A 19,277-nucleotide genomic window follows, 5' to 3' on the forward strand; every position below is an offset into this window, starting at 1 on the left:
ATTGTCTGCCTTTTGATTATTTTCATCCTAGTGGTGTGGAGTGGTATCTTGATAGGTTTCAATTTGTGTTTTCATGTGATTTTTATACACTTGTTGTTCTTTTGTCACTAAGGAAGACTTTATTTGTTTATTCTAGAATTAAATGTTTTCCATACTCTTCTTACCCTTCTGTATCAGGCAAAATTCAATCAAAGAAGTACAACCACTAGGAGATACAATCAATGGATGTATGGATGGATGGATAGATGGATGGATGGATGAATGGATGGATGGAGACATTTATTATAAGGATTTGACCTTACACAATTATGGAGGAGCAGATTATGCCGTCTCCTTGCATCTGATCCTGGAGGATGAAGTCCAGAGGGTAGGCAGGCAGGCAAGATAGATGTAAAGTTGGGGAGAGCACATGGTGTGGTGGTGCATGACTATAATCTCAGCTACATGGAAGACATAGGTAGGAGGATTGTGATCTGAGACCAGCACTGGGAAAATGAGAGAACCTATCTGAAAAATAAATAAAAGCAAAAAGATCTGGGGTGTGGCTCAAGTGGTAGAGCATCTGTCTAGCAAGTACAGGGTCCTAAGTTCAAACCCCAGTACCTCCAGGAAAAAAAATGTGGAAGAGAACTAGAGAAAGCTAAAACCCACAAGCACAAGCTAGAGCCCATGAGGATGGATTGAAACCTGTTTCAGTTCTTCTTGCTTCTGACCTTGGTGATGTGATGATGTCTGCAATCTAGAGTCTTTTGTCATAGAACTAAACACTTACACTCATACACACACACACACACACACACACACACACACACACACACACACACTCATACCTGGCCCAGGAATTGGAGAAGTTTTTGAAGGTCCAGAGGAAGCTGGAGCAGTTGCTGGTGCAGCTGCCGCGTGCCTCCTGGTTGAGTCAGCAGAGGGGACAATGAGTGAGCTACCAAATGACTGATAATTCACTCTCCCCCAGTCTCCTGAAAGAATCCCTCTTTGTCTCACACTAACTGAACACATGGGAAAGGAAATTCTGGAGAATGCAGTTCTGCCCACACTGATGCATTTCAAAGCCACCTGCTCATCTCAGTTCCATTCTAACTGCTAGAGAAGTGAAATGCATTCATGTAGCTGTGAGTCACCTAGTTGTGCCAAGTCTGTGCATATCCATAGAAAGGGGTAAAGGATCTCTAAATCATTCATTCTAACATTTGCTTTCCTGTATAAATTTCATGTAAAGCTTCTGTGGCAACACTGTCCTCTCATCCCTCAGCATCAGTTAGGGATCAGGGAGACACTGCCTTATCTTCTGGGCCACACATAGGTGGTGTGTGGAGCTGGTCAAGTGAGCTTCTGGCATCAGTAGGTACTGCATTGCTTCCCAGATGGTGGAAGTCTGAGTCTAACTTGTTCTCCATCCTTTTCTCTGTATTTCTTTACCCTCCCCCCTCTCTCCGTTGCTCCCTCGTTCCTGCCTTCCCCTTTGTTTGCCCCCTCTCAGCTCAGTGCCTCAGTTCACAAGACCACGTGTTCTTCCTGTTCTGGTTTCTTCATTCCCTCTGACCTTTCTTCTCTCCACACTTAATTTCATTCAACTAGCTCTGTCATTTTAAATATACAATAAAAATGAGCAGAAGATGATAATTCTAAATATAAGACAATTAAGAAAACACTTGTCAAAAAACTAATGCACTTCAATCAAAGCATTAGAATTTCAGAGGAAGAAACACTATATGAGATACAGTGTACGCATTTTAGGGCCTCAAGTAAGCAACTTATGCCACTAACGTTAGTAACTACTAGCTTAGCTAATGCATTGTTTTACTTTATTTTGTTTGTTTTGTTTTGTTTGTTTTGTTTGCAGTGCTCGAGATCAAATTCAGGGCCTCACACTTGCTAGGCAAGTGCTCTACTGCTAAGCTCCTGAAGTTTCATGCTGGGATAGATGGATGGATGGATGGATAGACAGATAGATAGATGGAAGCCTGGAAAAGAGGGCAATTAAGGGTAAGGAAGACAGGAGGGGGGCCAGCCTGCATTCACCCAGAGAAGGTTGGGATCAGGTGTTGGGTAGGAGGAACTGCCTGCAGGCAGGTCTGTACTGGAACAGGTTAGGCTTAGGTCCTGAGAAAGCCTCAATGCAAAGGGACACCAGTCCCTCCACTCCTAACTGCCAACAGGACCAAGCCTCCAGTGGCCTCCAGGGGATGTTCTTATCCCAAGGCAGAAGATGCCCTTTGGGGGACAGGAGGAGAGAGAAACTTTTTGTAGCAAGACAGTGCCAGGGTTGCCTTTGTAAAGCAGAGTAAAGTTAATGTGATTCCAAGGTCTCCTTTCCTCACCAAAATTGCTCCTGCTCTTCAATGTTACTGAAAATTCTTTCAACCTCAAAGTCTTTCATTTTACAACTAGAAATAAAAGATTTAAAAGGGAAACCTTTGGTTTAGATAAAAGTTTAATGTGAATGAATTTCAATGAAAGGATAATGGGTTTCAGATTCCTCTGCACTTTGAAAGAAGGGCAGAGGAGAGATGGCAACAGAGGATGGGCTAGGGGAACAAGGAGAGAACCCACTGTGCAGACTGAGCAAGACTGACAAGACAGTATCATTATCTCATCATTATCTTCTGCTGGGTGAGGACCAGGACAGGCTGGATACTGAGGGGCTTCTGTCACATACTTGTAATTGCCTTTTACATCCAGCTCACTTAGTGTGGTGTATGGTCACGCACCATGCCATCAGGTTTGCACTCTGCAGATGATGCTCAGCCCTTGTGAACATTTGCAGCCTTATTTACAACCATGCACGCGTTCTCACCACACATCTGTGCTGAGGACACACCTGTCTCCACCAGAACCTGCTGCTTCTTCAGGGAGACCCAGTGCTCAGAACACCCTGGCCTAGCAGGATAGGGTCACATGGAATTCAGTTTGATTTTGTGTCCTGCTAGATTAAGAGCAATTTCTTCTTACATGTACCAGTTAACCATTATGATTCATATGAATGTTATTAGGAAAACATACTTATAAAACACTATTTGGAATGATGTTAATTTTCTTTTTCCTTGCGGGGGATTGAACTCATGGCCTAGGCAAGCACTCTACTGCTTGAGTCAAGTCCCCAGTACTTTCACTTTTAATTTATTTTTCAGATAAGGTGTCCACTGACCTTTGCCCAAGCTCACTTAGAACTGTGATCCTCCAACTTCTCCAATACCTAGGATTTCAGATGCATACCACCATTCCTGGCCTCATGTTAGATTTTTAAATGAAAAAAAAAAAAACTAACTAAAAACGTTTCTACATTTTTTAAATGTTAAAATAAGACAGATTGTTGAGAAGGAAGAAATGGAGCAGGGTGCCTGTGGCTCACGCCTGTAATCCTAGCTATTTAGGAGGCAGAGATCAGGAGGGTCAAGATTAGAAGCCAGCCTGGGCAAATAATTCTAGAGAGCCTATCTCTAACACATAAAAGGAATGGTGAAGTGGCTCTAGTGGTAAAGCACCTGCCTAGCAAGCGTGAGACCCTGAGTTCAAAACCCAGGACTGAAAAAAAAGGAGAAATGATGGTAAAGAAAGGAACACCGGTACATTAGCAGCTCTTGTTTTGTTTATTTATTTATTTTTTTGATGGTGCTGGGATTTTAACTCAGAGCCTCATGGTTGCTAGGCAGGCACTCTTACCACTTGAGCCATTCTGCCAGCCCCTAATAGAGCTCTTAATCTTAACTGCAAAACAGATAAGAAGAAATTAAATTCAGCCTATCCTGGATATCTTAAGAACTGCTCTGGAAATTTCATCTTTTCAGAGAAGGAAAAGTTCTGGAAATAAGAGGAAAGGTGGTTGAGGTTAACACTTGTCATTTGCTTTCAAAACTATTCCCTCCATTTGGTTAGAAACATCAGTGTGATTCACACGAAGGCCAGGGTGCACCGCCCATGCCTAACAGACAGGAGCCGGGTGGACTGCAGCTCAAAACAGGCATGTCCTGCTCGTTGTTCTGCGTGTGACATAGTGGCAGCTTCAGCAGTCACCTTGCATGGCCTGCCCTCTCTTGTGCACGCTTGTCACAGGGTTTTCTGTGGAAATGGTTGCACAGTTATTTAGCCATTTACAAAATCAACCAATTCTCCCATGGCGAGATTTATTTTGTGGGAGTCAAATCTTAGATTCTAACTAGCAAAGAGAAAGCTGTTGTCATGGAAACCATTCCTATCTTCACTAAGCTGAAGCTGCATTTCTCTTGCATGGAAATGAATTGACAGAGATGCTGAGGGGAAGGGTGAAAAAATCAGACACAGCTTAAATCCATTTTTCTGAATTATATTGATAATCACTATTTAATTTATTGTGGATGGAAACTGGCCTATTTAAGATAGTGTCTAACCTAAATCTAATGTAGACACTATTTAAGATAGTGTCATTTTACCAATGAAGATGGTCAGTTATTAAAACAGGACTATGTTTTATTTTGTTCTTGAAATAATTGAAGAATTGGCAGAGAGGTGGAGAGCTATGGTACGAGTAATTGTTCCCTTATTGTCAAGCTTTATAAATGTAATGTTAGGACTATCAGAGAAGGAATTTGTGATACGTCATCACAAAGAATTGAATGCCTCTCTAACTCATAGTCAAAGAGAGGAATGAACCACATCTGCACACATCTTCTTCTTACAAACTTAGGGCCTCATGAGTTGGTCACAAAGGGTACCTGTATACTACAGGCCATATGGTATTTGTGCCTTTCTAAAGGATGGAACACTTCTCAGTGTGGGTAAAGGCACAAGCAGAGGGAGTGTATGTCATCCGGTGGCTTGTTCCACGGCTTCAGTCATTCCTGCTCCCCTGGAGAATTGTCTCTTTTCAAATTAGGCATAAGTAAAACTGCATAATTGTGGGAGGCACACAGACCCCACGGAGTTAGCAGTTGCCTTGTGACTAGATTTTGGGTGCTTCTGACTATGCATTGCAGAAGAAAGGCTCAGAGCAGAAGCTCAGGCCTGAGTGATGGTAGTGATGGTAAGCAACCACGGCCTCTGAGTAGAAGGCTCCCAATAGCCAGTACTAAAGACAACTGAGCAAAATATTTCTGTTGGTCAAGGATAGTGACTTGAGGGTTTTGTAAATTCAGAGACTAAATTGGAAAAATTAAAGCCATCTGAGTAACCCAGTTAACAAGTTCAATCATGTTTATGACTGCATTGCAAGTTTACATTGTGCATACTCTCCTTATCTTAAGTATATGCTATTCTATAAGAATAGGAGGTATTCTTCTTTTATGCCCCGTGAATGTTTACCAGAAGTGATTACAAACATGCATCTGTCTACCAAGAAATGACTACAAATTGCAAGGAGTAGAGACTGTGAATCAGACTCTCTGACTATAAGCTACCAAAACTTGGAATTCATAACTTCTTACTTCCTCTCCAACAGACCACTGAATCTTCCAGATTGGGGCTCCTACAGCTTTCTTAGTGGTGGAGGCAGTCTTAACAATAGTGATCAGCAGTAGAAAAAGGCTAACCTGCTTAACAAACAGTCTATGTGCCTGGACTTCTTCCAAGTACTTTAAGAGTAACACCAGTGAAAATTTCCACCTTGGCCTAGAAAAGATATTAAGAAGCTTTTGAAAAAGCTTATTTCTTCTGCCCACCCTGGTAATATTTAAATGTAAATTCAAAAAATGAGATTGCATTCTTTAACTATGGGATTACAAAAAAACACAAATGTATCACTGAAAATATTTGGAGATAGATACATAGGAAAGAATTTCTTAATACCTTCAGTGGGAGTACAAATTAAATGACTCCTCAGAGGAATATTTGGGTAACTTGATTTTAAAAACCCTCTAAATCTAAAAGTTTAATCTCAAGTTTTATCTCAAGCACTCTTACTTCCAGAAACGGGAATAATTAACAATATAGTCAAATATTTACAACATGAATTTCTTTTCAGGTCTTTGCAACAAGATGAAAACAAACTTGATATTCTAAAATAGGAGGTGAATTAAATCATGGTAACATACAATGAATTACACTACAGCCTAATAGTTAGTAGCAGTTTGGCTTCCAACTCCAGATCCTCCTGCCAGTCCTTCCAAGTGCTGGGGTTACAGGTGTATTTTACCACGCCTGATTCCTGCTCTGTTTCTTAACAGCTTTGTGATCTCAGACCACTTAACTTTGCTTGTCCTATTCTATCACCTGTAAAAATTGTTTTGAGAAAAAAGATGAGATAACATAATTAAAAGTATTACAAACAATACCTGATACATGGTAAGTGTTATCAAAGTATTTTATAGCTATTAAAATGGGGCAACAATATATTTAGTCAGGTGGAAAAATATTTATATTAAATGAAAGTGACAGGTTTCAGGACAACAGATATCTGACATGTTGTTGAAATTCATTAGATAGGGGCATGTATATCTTCATATAAGTACATATAAGATTCCAAAGATGAGCACTAGGGTTCATTAACAAGGCTATTTAGCATGTCTCTGATGAAATTGAGGAATTTTCTCTTCCAAGTCTTTTTTATTACCTAATTTTCCTGCATGTTCTGCTTCTGAAATAAAGGGAAAAGAGTTATTTCTCAAATCTGTTTTTCTTACCTCAAAACTCTTCTTTGCAATATCAGACAGCAGAATGCTATACCACCTACAAGAACACAGGGGCCCAGTGTGATGTGAAGGCAGCCAGGGACCCATAGAGAAAACAGTTTTCTGGAAAAGAACCAAGACCCTGCTGGTTAGGGCCCTCCAAAAAGAGAAGGTAGCATGTGTAAAAAGACAATCTATTCTAAAGTCCATCTTGGGGACGTAAAATCCAATATTTACACATGAGCTTAGCCTGAGGAAGGCACATTTCTGATCCTCAGTTGTACACACTTGGTAACTGCCTGACAACACACCATATCAGGGTTAGAATATCCGGAGAAAGGCATGCTCTCTATAGAGCCTTGGGCAGAGTAGTTGTGCCCTCACAGCCTGCATCCTTGCTGCTTGATTAAAGTTTCATGCCTTCGGTCACAACAGTGGTTGCATGCATTCTTTCACTGCTCCCAGCTCTAAGCCAAAGCCATGGAGACCCAGCCAATCAATTTTCACTTAAGAAACTATAAGCGCTGGGTGAGGCAACATTTCTTTTTGCCATGCCCCGAGGCCAGAAGTGGCTCCTTCTATGTCATTGCACAAAAAAACCTGCCATGTTGAGGTGCATCGTCAGTTTGAGAGCTTTCTGTGTAAGACATAGAAATATCTGAAGATTAGTGAATCACTGCCATACAGTGAGTTTTGAGTTCAAATTCAGACCAGAACTGTGTCTTACTGAAAAAGCAGATACTTCTCATTTCTCCTGAGAGATAGAGAAGCTTTGTTTCTGTGGTCAGTTGTTAGAATATGCTAGACTTCTGTTTTATTAAAGAGAACTTTTATTTTTTGTCGTGCTGAGGATCAAACAGGGAGGTGTTCTACCACTGAGCCATCTCAACAGCCCTGGGTTTTTTGAGACAAGGTCTTTCTGCGTTGCTCAAGCTGACCTTGAGCTTGCTGTACAGCCCAGGCTGGCCTCAAACTCCTTCCCTCATGCCTCCACCTGCAATGACTGGGTATGCATCATCATCCCCTGTGAGAGACAACTTTTAAGTGGAAATGAAGCTCAAAACAGTGGTCATTGCAGAGCAATGGTGGTTCCTGAGGGAAGGGATTGTCTATTCTTTATCATTCTTTTCCTAGCATGAATCACTGTGTCTCATGACCGTATTCTCTAAGTATTAGTAAAATAAATAAATCACAGAGAAAAATCGTAATTGCTGTTTGTATAAGTCAGTTCTGCTACAATAGCAATCTCCAATATCTCAGTGGCTTGTCAAACAAAAGTTTATTTCTCATTCATGTTACACAATAAGAGGCAGTCTGGGATTCTGTTCCACACATCTTCCATTCTGAGACCCACAGCCACTCTTTGAGATAAGCCCAATGGTATGCTAAGCTGCTTTCCTTCTGCCATCTCAGAATTCAGAGGCCCCAGAATCTCTTGCCAACTCCATATCCAGTGATGTCATGTGGGTAGCCTAAAATGAACTGTGTATTTGTACCATTAAAAGTGGCAAATACTACACATCAAAATATTTTTTGTTTCTGTTTTTTGAGAAGAGCTGATTTGTCTACACACCATTGATTTGTGACAAAGAGGAAAAGCTAAAGAATAATGACGCCCCTTTTTTTTGGTGGTAGTGGTACTAGAGTTTGATCTCTGGGTCTCTTTTTGCCACTTGAACCATTTTGCTTTAGTGATTTTTCAGGTATCAGTTCACATTTTTGCCTGTGCCAGCCTAGATCGCAATCCTCCTAAGGCCTCTGTGTAGCTGGGACCCATCAGCACATACCACCATGCCCGACTTACTGGTTGAGATGGGGTCTCACTTTTTCCTTAGACTGGTCTTGAACCATGATCCTCCTGAATTCCACCTCCTTTGTAGCTGATACTATGGGGCTGAGCCACCGTGCTCCACAATGTCTTGGTTAATAAGTCATCATATGACCAAGGAGGACAATGGGCAGGACTCTAAAGGAAGCATTAAAGATCATATGGCAAAAATAAAGAATAGTTGTGAACAATACTACAACCCCTCCCAATGTCTGAATAATTATAATTGACAAGCCTCAAATTGAGAAATATAGTCCAAAGTGTTTCAATAATTTATGTCTGTATATTTTAATATTCTTCTAAAAATAATACTAGGTATTGATTTTTTATAATATGCCTGACATTGTGTAGAACTTTCTATACATGATTTCATATAATTGTGATCATTATTCTATGATACAGGTATTATTAGTAGCCGCAGGAGGCAGATGAGGAAACGAAAGCATAGTATTTTACATTGGATTCCCTGGACAGAGACTCTGAGAGTTGCTTGGGGATGGCTAACTGGTTACTGCTTTTATCAGGTTCACCTATAAGGAAGTGAGAAAAGCAGGTTTGAACAGAGGATGAAGCTGACCTGCAGTGACCTCAACCAAGCTATGGGGATTTCTGCAGCTGGGATGGTCCTTCACCATTGTCCCCAAATTCAGGAAAGGGAGTCCCAGCCAATCACTGGTCATGGGACCCCTTGGAAGGGGGCATAGCCTTAAGCAAGACACTTGCCGTTTGCTAAGAGGAATTCCTAGTGTAATCTACCAGCAGCCGTATTTCCAACGGCTGGGAGGATGCGTAGTGACCAAGAACTGATTCTGACCAGATTACCACAGTGCTCACTACAGTTAGGTATGCATCCATGATCACACAACTAGTAAAATGCTGGGATTTCAACCTAAGTCTGTCTGACTTGAAAGTCTGTCCTCTTAACTCTGATGCCATATTTCTCCTATTGCCTGTGTACCTGATTCAGTTGCTTCTACCTGATAGAATATGACTTTCTGTTGAGTTTTGTGACTTAAAAATGAGTAAAATAGCATATTTGGGTTTAAATTGTTGTGGAAAAGGAGGTACATGGCACTATGCATTAGCTTGTGGTATGGATGCCTGTCTACTGTGTATGCAGGTCTAGCAATGAAGAATGGGAGGGGAGGATATGTAACCATGTACTGGATTAAGTCTTCTGCTTCTGCCCTCCACACAGCTCACAGTGGGATATACAATAAACATGGAGGAATTGTTTACTATAGGAGAGATATGCACTCAGGCAGGAGCTTGTATCTCTAGTGATGTGCGGCACCACACAGCACTGTGCTGCTCCTGCCAGAAGGTCAGTTCATCATCCAGGGATTGCCCCACTCTCCCTGGGTCAGAGCCAGGTTTAGCAACTGTCAAAGATTAGCAAAGCCAAAAAAGTACTGACAGATTTTAATAAGTAATATACTGTTGCAGTGGCAAAGAGTCCAGCAGAAATTGAACCCAACTTGGTTTAGTACCAAGCAGATTTGGCATTTTAAAGGGAAAATACAGAAATTGGGAGGGGTTGAGCGGGTGCTCAGTAGAGTCAGGGAACTGAAAATTTTCAAAAAGTAGGGAGGGGGTGTTGGCCCATATAAAATCCATCTGGTTTTGCTAACTTATACTTTTTGAAATTCAGTTCCTCCTCTCCCACAGAGAATGGGAGACAGGGGCCCTGACTTCAGGTACTGGCTGGAAGAAACAGTAAACCTTTTTGGCCACCTTGAGTTTTCTCAGGCAGGCACTTTAAGTGGGGCTAGGGTCATCCTAGGGATACAGTCTTGAGCTGTTAGAAACTATGTTATTATCAGTTCAAGTCTACAGGCCAAGGTTGAGGCCTAGCGAAGAAGAGGATTCAGAGGAGCCTAGCTAGAGTTTGGGCAAGAAGAGAACCTTTGTCAAAACTAGTGGCAATAAGCAGCAGTTTAATGGACCAAATCCCTACCCATAGGGCCCCCTCTAAAACCTGTCTCTCCCAAATCCTAGGGCCCCTCCATACTCCATTGATAGGACATCAGGCTTATATTCTCACATACTCATCCACTTTTTATTGCATATATTAATTACACAAAGCAAGAGGTTTCGCTATGATATTTCCATACATGCATGTTCTTTGATCATATCCATCCCCTCTGTTACTCTTTCTTATCCCCTTTTCCCCGACCCCATTTTAAACTTTCTTACAAATTTTTGTATAGGTTTCCTTATGATTTTTCACACATACATATAATGTACTTCAATCATATTCTTCCTTCCAATTCTCTCTTTTCCCCCTCCTACCTTCTGCTGGTCGCCACCAACAGTCCCCCATTTATACTCATGTCCTTTTTTCTTAGATCCTAGATTCTCCATACATATTTATACACTCTTACACTCATGTTCTCCCACACACACACATATGCACATACACTCACACATACAATTTCATTCACTGTGTCACATCCATACTCACATGCATGTATTAATACACACATTAATACAATACACACACACACACGCGCACAGGCACACACACATTATCTCTAGACTGTGTGCTTCAGCTCTCAGGCCCAGCTGCTCCATTTGTAGATCACAAGCCATTCCCTGACCCAGCCCTGCTGCTGGGCTGAGAGACAGATTGCTATCAGCAGGCAGCTGGCCTCTGAGGATGCCTGCCTACCCACCCAACTATAGTGAGCTGGGGCCGGGGTAGACTCAAGGTCTTCGATCACCAGAGAAACCCATGGCAAGAGCCTTTCACGGATCGGGAAATGTGCAAGCATGAAGGACAGAAACTTTAGCTAGGAAAAGAATCAGGCCCCTTGGCAGCTCAGGTTGAAGGTTCCCAAGTGTTAGTCACTCTGCAAACCTCATTCGACTCACTCCCCTCTCTGTTGTCTCTACCTAAGGTCTCAGGCCAGTAGGAAATAAACCCACAATTGGACCCCCATCAAACCTTCTTTCTTTTGAAAGTCTCTCTTGATAGGAGACTTTTTTAAATTTTCCAAAAAAAAAAGTATTTATTCAAGAAAAAAGAAATTGAACATTTTATAAGGTACTTAGTCACGCAATGGTTTAGATATCATGTGATGATTCCGTATGATCAGATCCCCTCATAATCAATCATGAGCCCTCATCAGTTCACCTTCTCTGGCTTCACAAGCTTTCCTCTTGGGTTGTGTTTGTTCCTTTCTTTGAGATTTCAGAGCAAAGAACTCCAGAACTTGGCATCACACTGAGTTTGTGTTGTGGCTCTTCTCTGTGAGCAGAAGCACCCAACTCAGCTGTATCCTTTACAAGCCTCCGCAGAGTGGTGACTGCGATGAACAAGGATACATATTTGAGCACCACCAGAGTTCTTGGCTCATAACAAATGACCATTGCATCAGTTGCCACCTTCTTCCTGTGTTTGGTGTTCACCTTGGTACTGAGAAGGAGGTGGGGTGGGCTCTAGCTTCTGCGTTGCCCACAGTACCCAAATAGCATGCACTGTGATGGAAAACCAGAAGGTGTCCCATGCCTGAAGAGGAAGCAGGGCCATTTTCTGGCCCTTGAGCTGTTGTTGTATGTTTTCTGTCTCTTCTGTTTTGTACCTACCGTTTGATACTTTTTGTCCTGTCCCATGCCTGTAACTTCAGTTCCCAAACAGCCAGGAAGCTTCATCCAATGTTAGTAATAAATTGAGTGGATGTTTACAGTGGAAAAAGGGAAGGAGCCACTGCCTTCTGCCTGAGCATGCTCAGCAGCGTGGCTGGATTCAGGCAGAGTTAATCAGCCTGGATCCAATTCCTTTCCCCCTTGCTGAGCCTAAGAAGTAGGTTCTGAAACCTCCATGCTAGTTTACAGGTTAAACTCATCTCACCCATAGCATCAGTCCTTTTGGGGTAAGAGAAGCCAGGCTCAGGGTGAAAGTCGAAGGGAAAGGCAAGCAAGGAGGGAAGGAGGAGGATGGTTCTTTGTTTCTCTCCTTCAAGCTCCAACAACTTGCTCTCTCCCTGGGAGAACTTGGTTATTCTGAGCATGCTCTGAGCTGAGAACAACTTCACTGGAAATCTGTCAGGGCCTCTGTGGCTGCATCATTTCCCCACTCCCATTCACTTTCAATACCTTTGCAGCAAATTAGAACACACATATCCAAGCAATCTGAATGCTGCTGCTTAGGTATTATCAACATCTTTGAGAACTATACCTTTCTCTCTCTCATGACTATGTGTACAGCCAAGATGCTGAAATGAAAACGCACAACACGTATCTGTAACTCCAGTGCTCTGATGGTTTTTCCAAGGCTGCTCTGCTGTCCTGAATATAAAACATCTCTGTTAGCACAGGCCAGGGATGTAAACGCTTCTAGGAAACCAGCTCAGTCAACAGTAATGTTCCTGCTCATCAGATGTAGTTTATAAATGTGATCAAAGGCTACTCTACAAAAACAAAGCACATATAAATCCTTACAAACAAGGGCATTTTCTAGTAATAAATAGCTTTCCAGGATTTTTCATTGTCTCCTGCTCAGTTTTTACAAGTGGACAAAGCTCAGAAGAAAGACCTCTAGGTCTTTATCTTATAATACAGTTGTTTATCAAATTCCAGAGCAATCATTAGCCAGGTGGGAGACCCTGGGTCTGAACATGCATACAGAGAAGAAATGTGGAAGGAAATTGATTTTCACAGTTCACTATTGCTTTGTCACATAAAATACTGGATGGAGCCATCACTCTTTGTCTACCACTAAATAATTTTTCTAAATATAAAGCATCACCTGGTCTACAAATACTTTATGAGTGTTGGGTCTGCCTTGCATTATACAGACACAATTAATTGTAAGGTTGAAAAGTAAGAAATCAGGTTACTTCACTTCTATGTAGCCAAGTTAATTTGGCTTCTGCATCCAAGCTTTCAAATGTGGTTACAAAGGCACTGATAATAAAAACAGAAAGAAAACAGTGGTGGCCTAGCCAACTTTTATCTATTCAGAAAAAAAAAAAAAAAAAGACATGACATGACATAACACATTCTCCTTTAAAATGTGTCATTTTATTCCTGCCCTTCCAAATAAGACCTTCTTTTCTTTCTTTGTCTTCTCGGTCTTAGAAATCGTTCCTGAGGAGAAAATTTTACCCCAAATCATGGTCTAGCTAACACCCAAGAATAACAAACTGAATAGTCCTTTTGCAACTGTGGGCTCACTGCGTGCTTTCTCTTACTGGATTGTATTGATCTTCCATTCTGAAGTCTGAATATATAGGGCGAAGTACAGGTGATCAAAAATACTCTCCAACAGATCCTGTTCCAAGAATCCATCCTTCGAAGTCCTCCAGTCAGCAGGTGTGTGTGAGCAGGAATGAAGGAAGAAAACTTTAATACCAGGCAGCGTTTACTGTGCCTCATGCAGTGTGCACCCACAGTGCTCTGGGCTTTACATATAGCATCTCAAGCAATGCTCTCAACACTTAAGATTTTGTGGAGGAGGTAAAACTATGGCTAAAGGTTGAAGCCAGTAACTGGCAGCGTTTGAGTTCAGAATAGTTCCCTTAATCACCACCCTTTATTGGCAGAAGCTTTCACACAGATTAATGCATTCAACCTTCACAAGAACCCAATGACAAAGTGTCATTACTATTCCCATTGGAGTAATTCAGGCAGAAGCAACTTTCTTAGGGTCATGCTTAGTAAAGGACAGTGTCAGAATTTGAACCCCTTCAGAATCTGTGTTCTTTCTGCCATCCCATGTTGCTTCCACACAGCATTTGGAATGCAGATTTTTAAAGAGAGTCAGTATATTTAATAAGGAAAATAAAAGAAAAGAAAAAACTAACAGGGCTAAGAGATGTCATTTTAATGCTGTGTCCTTTTACTGAAAGGAAAGGGTAGATGGAGCATTGTGCCAGCAAGGAAGAAAATGGGGTTTACTTTTCAGAAAAGGTGTCATGGGAAAGGGAGTCTGACCCTAAGTGAGGGACAGAAGGTATACTCAGGCTGCTAGGAGAAGGAATTTTGTATCAAGTTCAATGCTAACAGCTGCAAGCAACAGAAAACTCCAGTACAGGGACTTACACAGACTTCATTCTTCCCATATAATAAGAAGCCTAAGAGTAGGAGACTTCAGGTGCTGGCTCAGATGCTCAAAGATGCCATAATGCAGGCTCTGTCTCTTCTCACCCCTCCACCCTTACCATGTTGACTTCCTCCTAACTCAAGTCAGAAGACACCACAATACAATTCAAAGGCAGGAACCAAAAGAGAGGGGCTGCACCAGTCACACTGGCAGAAGGACAAAGACTTTCTCAGCAGACTTCCACTTAGGTCCCATTGATCAGCAGCGGCCACCCCAGCAGACAGCAAGGCTGGGGTAGCAAGTGCTTACCTGGACACATTGCCTCCCCAGCACAACTGCATCCCATGTGATGGGGTGGTGTGGGAAGTCCAAAGAGAGTGAGCCTCAGTTAGGAGGCTGGCACAGAGAGGACGTGGTGCAACAGAGGACGTGGTGCTTGGGAGAAAGAAGGGGACATTTATGGGGCGAGAGGTCCAGTGTTGCCCTACCCTTCATCCTTGTCATTACAGTTAAGTGGACCAGAGCATCACATGAGAACCTAACCCTTCCGTCTTTGTTGTGTTCTTGGCACTCTTGATTCTTTCTGCCCTAACCCGAGACCAATAGTCCCTCTGAAGTGAGTAATGTCAATAGTAATCAGATCCTCTGAGTCACTGGATTTTTGTTTGTTTGGGGGTTTGGAGGATTTGAACTCAGGGTTTTGTGCTTCTGACCTCCAGTCCTTTGGCCCCAGCCAACCTAGATCGCGAGCCTCAGAGTTTATACTTTCTGCCATGCCCAGCTTTTTTCTCGTGAGAGAGGTCTCGAAATCTTTTTGCCCAGATTGCCATGGAACTGCACTGCTCTCAATCTTTCCTGCATAGCTTGGGATGACAGGCACACACCACCATACCCAGCTTTTGGTTGAGATGGGGTCTTCAGAAGTATTTTCCCAGGCTTACCTCAAACCACAATCCTCCCAACCTCAGCTTCCCAAGTAGCTAGCATTACAGATGTGAGTTACTGATGCCTCACTTGTTTTGTGTTTCTACAATGAATTTATTTATTAAAGTTCTTAAATTTTTATTGGTATGTATTAAATTGCACATAAGGTGCTTTATCATGACACTTCCATATGTACTTTGGTCATTTTCACTCCCTCTACCCTTCTTCTCCTCACTCCCCCTTATAAGCATTACATAAATGACTGCTTAGTTTAATTGATAAGATGAGGAAACTGTGTATATAGGTATCAGCTGTGAGAGCCTTTGACCACCATGGCTAGAAGTTTTCATTCACTATTTCAGAGGACTGACTACTCAGGAGTCCAAGGAAAGAGTCTGGATGCCATCAGTACCAGAATTACAACACAGATGTTAGCTCCATGGCCCAGCCTCAGACAAGAGGCATCTGAGGAGGCCAGACATTCCGGGTCTGGGGGCCTTTTGCTCTGAGAACAACCCCATGTGGTCTTGTGTACTGGTAGCTCCACGGTGTCCTTCTCTGTCTCTTTGCAGAGCCAGCTTTCCCAGGCGCTGAATGGATTGTCAGACAGGGCCAAAGAAGCCAAGGAGTTTCTGGTGCAGCTTCGCAACATGGTACAGCAGATCCAGGTACGGGCAGCGCCTGAGATAGAGGAAGGGCAAACCCCCACCAGCGGTGCATAGCTATGTAGTGGGAGGAGGGGCACTTGTTTCTTCTTTATTTTTGTGTGTCCTGGGGAAATTCTTATTAATTTTTTACTTCTATTCATGTAAACACACATACAGACTAACTCAAACATATTTCTTCTTGAGGTGATTGACTTTGGCCAACAAACTGGAAACAAAACTTAATTTTGCATGGGGTTCCTGTCTTCCACACTGTAGTCCTAATTCTCTACCTCTGTGTATTTAGAAAGAAACATATTTTCTTTGTGAATTCACGTTGCTGTTGCTGAGTTTCTAAAACCTGTAAGTTCCCCCAAACATCTTGTAATAATTTTAACTTATTTAACATAAACAAGTCACATTTTCTGTCTTTTCTTCCTTTCTTTCCTTATTTCCTTTCTTCCTATTGCTTTTCCTTTCTTGCTTTACCATACTCATGCTTCTCCTCTACTTAGGTGCTTGGATGTTTTACAGCCAGATCCCCTGGTGACTATAATTTCAGATTGCTTTATCTGGACACAATGACCAGCAGGTCAGCCAACATTTGAGAACTCATAAATTCTCCTCTGCAGCTGAAAGGGAGAAGCCATAAAATGCATGCCACTAAAATAATGACCCTCTGCACCGTTTATGATTCTTATGTTTTGGAGTTTGCCTCAAAGAAATAACCTTAACTTTGGCCTCTAGTAAGTTGGCTTTCTGAGTTAATATTTAACCCATGTCAAAGAAGACATGGATTTTTAAAGGGAAGCCAGTCTCTCGTAGCATTACACACTGATTTCTTTGCCTTTTTTCTTTTCTTTTTTTTTTTGTCATGCATGACCATTACAACTTTGGCTTCCCTAACAACCTAACAGTTTTGTACACTTCCTTCTGTTTTTCAAAGCCCTGGAGTTGATCAATCAGTCTTTTCTTTGCTTTTGCTGGCATAAACTGTACAGCCCAAGGCTTGCCTCAGCCTTGCCTCTCCATCAGAGCAAAGCGTTCTTTCTACAAGGAACAGAGCCTTTAAGGGGAAAGTCTGGGCCACAAAGAGCTCTTGAATGATGTTTCCCAAGGGCCTTCTCTGAGAACTGGAAAGCCATTGCCATGAAAGCCAGAATTAGCATCCATAGGAGTCATTGCTCAACCAATTGCTAATGCATGCCTTATTCAAAGACCTCGTATTTGAGAAAAAGTTGCCAAATAAAGATCTGTGGACTATTATATAAAGAGCCACAGTTCTTTATGCCTTTGGGAATAAAATTTGATAGGTTAAGTTGTTCCTTCATTGACAGTCCCCCATAAATTTGGAGTTTACTCAATTGGGCACTGTTTTTTAAGTGCCAGCAATGTAAATGTGAGTAGTTAGCTTTCAGTTGCTATCAATTATAGTTGTTTTTTTTCAGGTCTTGATTTAATAATCAAAATTGTATTCATAACTATTGAAAATATTTTATCTAACAAATGCCTATAATTTAGAGAATTGCTTAAATGAAAGACATGTATGTATTTAAATCACGGAAAAATTTTGTATTCAGCATTTAATTTAAACATCATGGAGAACTCTAGTTCATTTATTAGCACATAGCCCCCATCCCCTGCATGCTATTGCTTAATATCTGATGTCTACAGTAAACTAATGCCTGTTACAAATATTGTTGCTTTCCTGAAGGGGACAAGAAAGTCTGCCCATTATTCTTATAGCTCATAAACTTTTGTTGCTTAAGGATTATTGTTTGATATCAAAGGCCACTGTCATCCTCTTTCTTCCTTCTTCCATTGAATTTAATAATTCTTTCTCTCCTGCCATGACTGTACCCACTACTCTTGGTTGCTACCTTCTGCCATACAGAACTGACACCATGTGGTCCCCTAAGGGAACCCGTGTGCACTCTGCTAGCTAAAGCTTTAGTATACTTACCATAACTCAAGCTATAGAGACAGTTTCCCTTTGATAAAAACGAACTTAGGTAATGCTTATCCTTTTCCATCTGCATTTGCAGCAGAACACTACCATTGTAGAATGCAGCTTATCAAGCTATTTTTCAAATACCAAATGTGCTTTGTGAACAGAGTTCCTTTCCATCATCTTCAGCAGGAAGAACAGGGAGCTCTGGATTTTCTGGCCACTCAGGGATCCCAGCACCTTGTGTCTGAGAAATGTGCTCTTTCCTACAGGAAAACAGTGTGGAGTTTGAGGCCTGTCTGGTGGCCCAGTGTGACGCCCTCATTGACGCACTCAACAGAAGGAAGGCTCAGCTGCTGGCCCGTGTCAACAAGGAGCATGAGCACAAACTGAAGGTGAGTGTGGCACTGGGCAGAGCAGAAAGCCCATGAGCCAGTCTCCCAGAGCCATGATGGGCAAGATGGCAGGCGGGCAAAAATTCCCTGTCCTGGACAGGAAGGCACAATGTCCACAGCCATGTGGTCTGGTCAGAAAGGAACAGGCACATCCCTTCATTCACCACTCGTGCCTTCAGTTTCCTATCCAGTGTTTGTTGAGTGACTCCTCTGGGCCAGGATCTACTCTGGGTGCAGGAATAATAAAATAAATCGAAACCTCTGTGTTTGTGTGGCTTATAGTCTATGAGGAGGGATAAACAGTAACCACAGTGTAAGTAAGATATGTGGTATGTTTGTAAAAAGTTGAAATTTTAGATAAGGTGGACAAGGTCACCACACAGAGGCAAAATTTTGTTTTTGAATAGGAAAACAAAATCTATACTTTCTAGAAAGCAAGTAAAATTTGTCTTAACTTCTGAAGTGAGCTTTGCAGTTGAACAGCGGAATGAATTTTTGTCACTACAAAGTGAAATTAATTGATTACAAGTCAAGGACTCTAAGATTGGCAAGACTGGTTCTCCTGCAGACCATCTGGTCCCCATTGGATCAGGTAACAAGACCTGAGAGGCAAGGGTGATGGATGGGAAGAGTGGAGCAGAAAGGAATCCATTGGTGGGCAGTCAGTGAGGGCTATCCACCTGGTCAGCAAGCTGGAGGGGCTGCCAAGAGAGTGGATGTGGAGGCTGTGCAATGTAGGCCTGGGATTAGAGCAGGAGAAGTGGGGTTTGAGGAAAGGCTGTCTGTTGATCAGGCAGTCTGCATTAGGAAGTTCAATAGTGGCAATAGTGAGTGGACACACCTCTGGGGAGCTAGTGGTGGGTCAGTGGCCAGTACATGGTAGAGACCACCCA

The 19,277-nt window shown here is 42.1% G+C and overlaps 1 protein-coding gene across 10 annotated transcripts in view; it reads left to right on the forward strand.

The window, feature by feature from the left end:
- Positions 1 to 19,277, forward strand: part of Trim9 (tripartite motif containing 9) — a 104,387-nt gene that overhangs the window by 36,298 nt on the left and 48,812 nt on the right. For all 10 annotated transcript variants that reach the window (XM_074067990.1, XM_074067991.1, XM_074067994.1 and 7 more), the window contains exons 2-3: positions 15,970 to 16,065; positions 18,262 to 18,384. In XM_074067990.1, coding sequence (XP_073924091.1) covers positions 15,970 to 16,065; positions 18,262 to 18,384 — 219 coding nt within the window. The remainder of the gene's footprint in view (positions 1 to 15,969; positions 16,066 to 18,261; positions 18,385 to 19,277) is intronic.

Source organism: Castor canadensis, chromosome 3, assembly GCF_047511655.1.
Source record: "Castor canadensis chromosome 3, mCasCan1.hap1v2, whole genome shotgun sequence".
Classification (NCBI taxonomy): domain Eukaryota; kingdom Metazoa; phylum Chordata; class Mammalia; order Rodentia; family Castoridae; genus Castor; species Castor canadensis.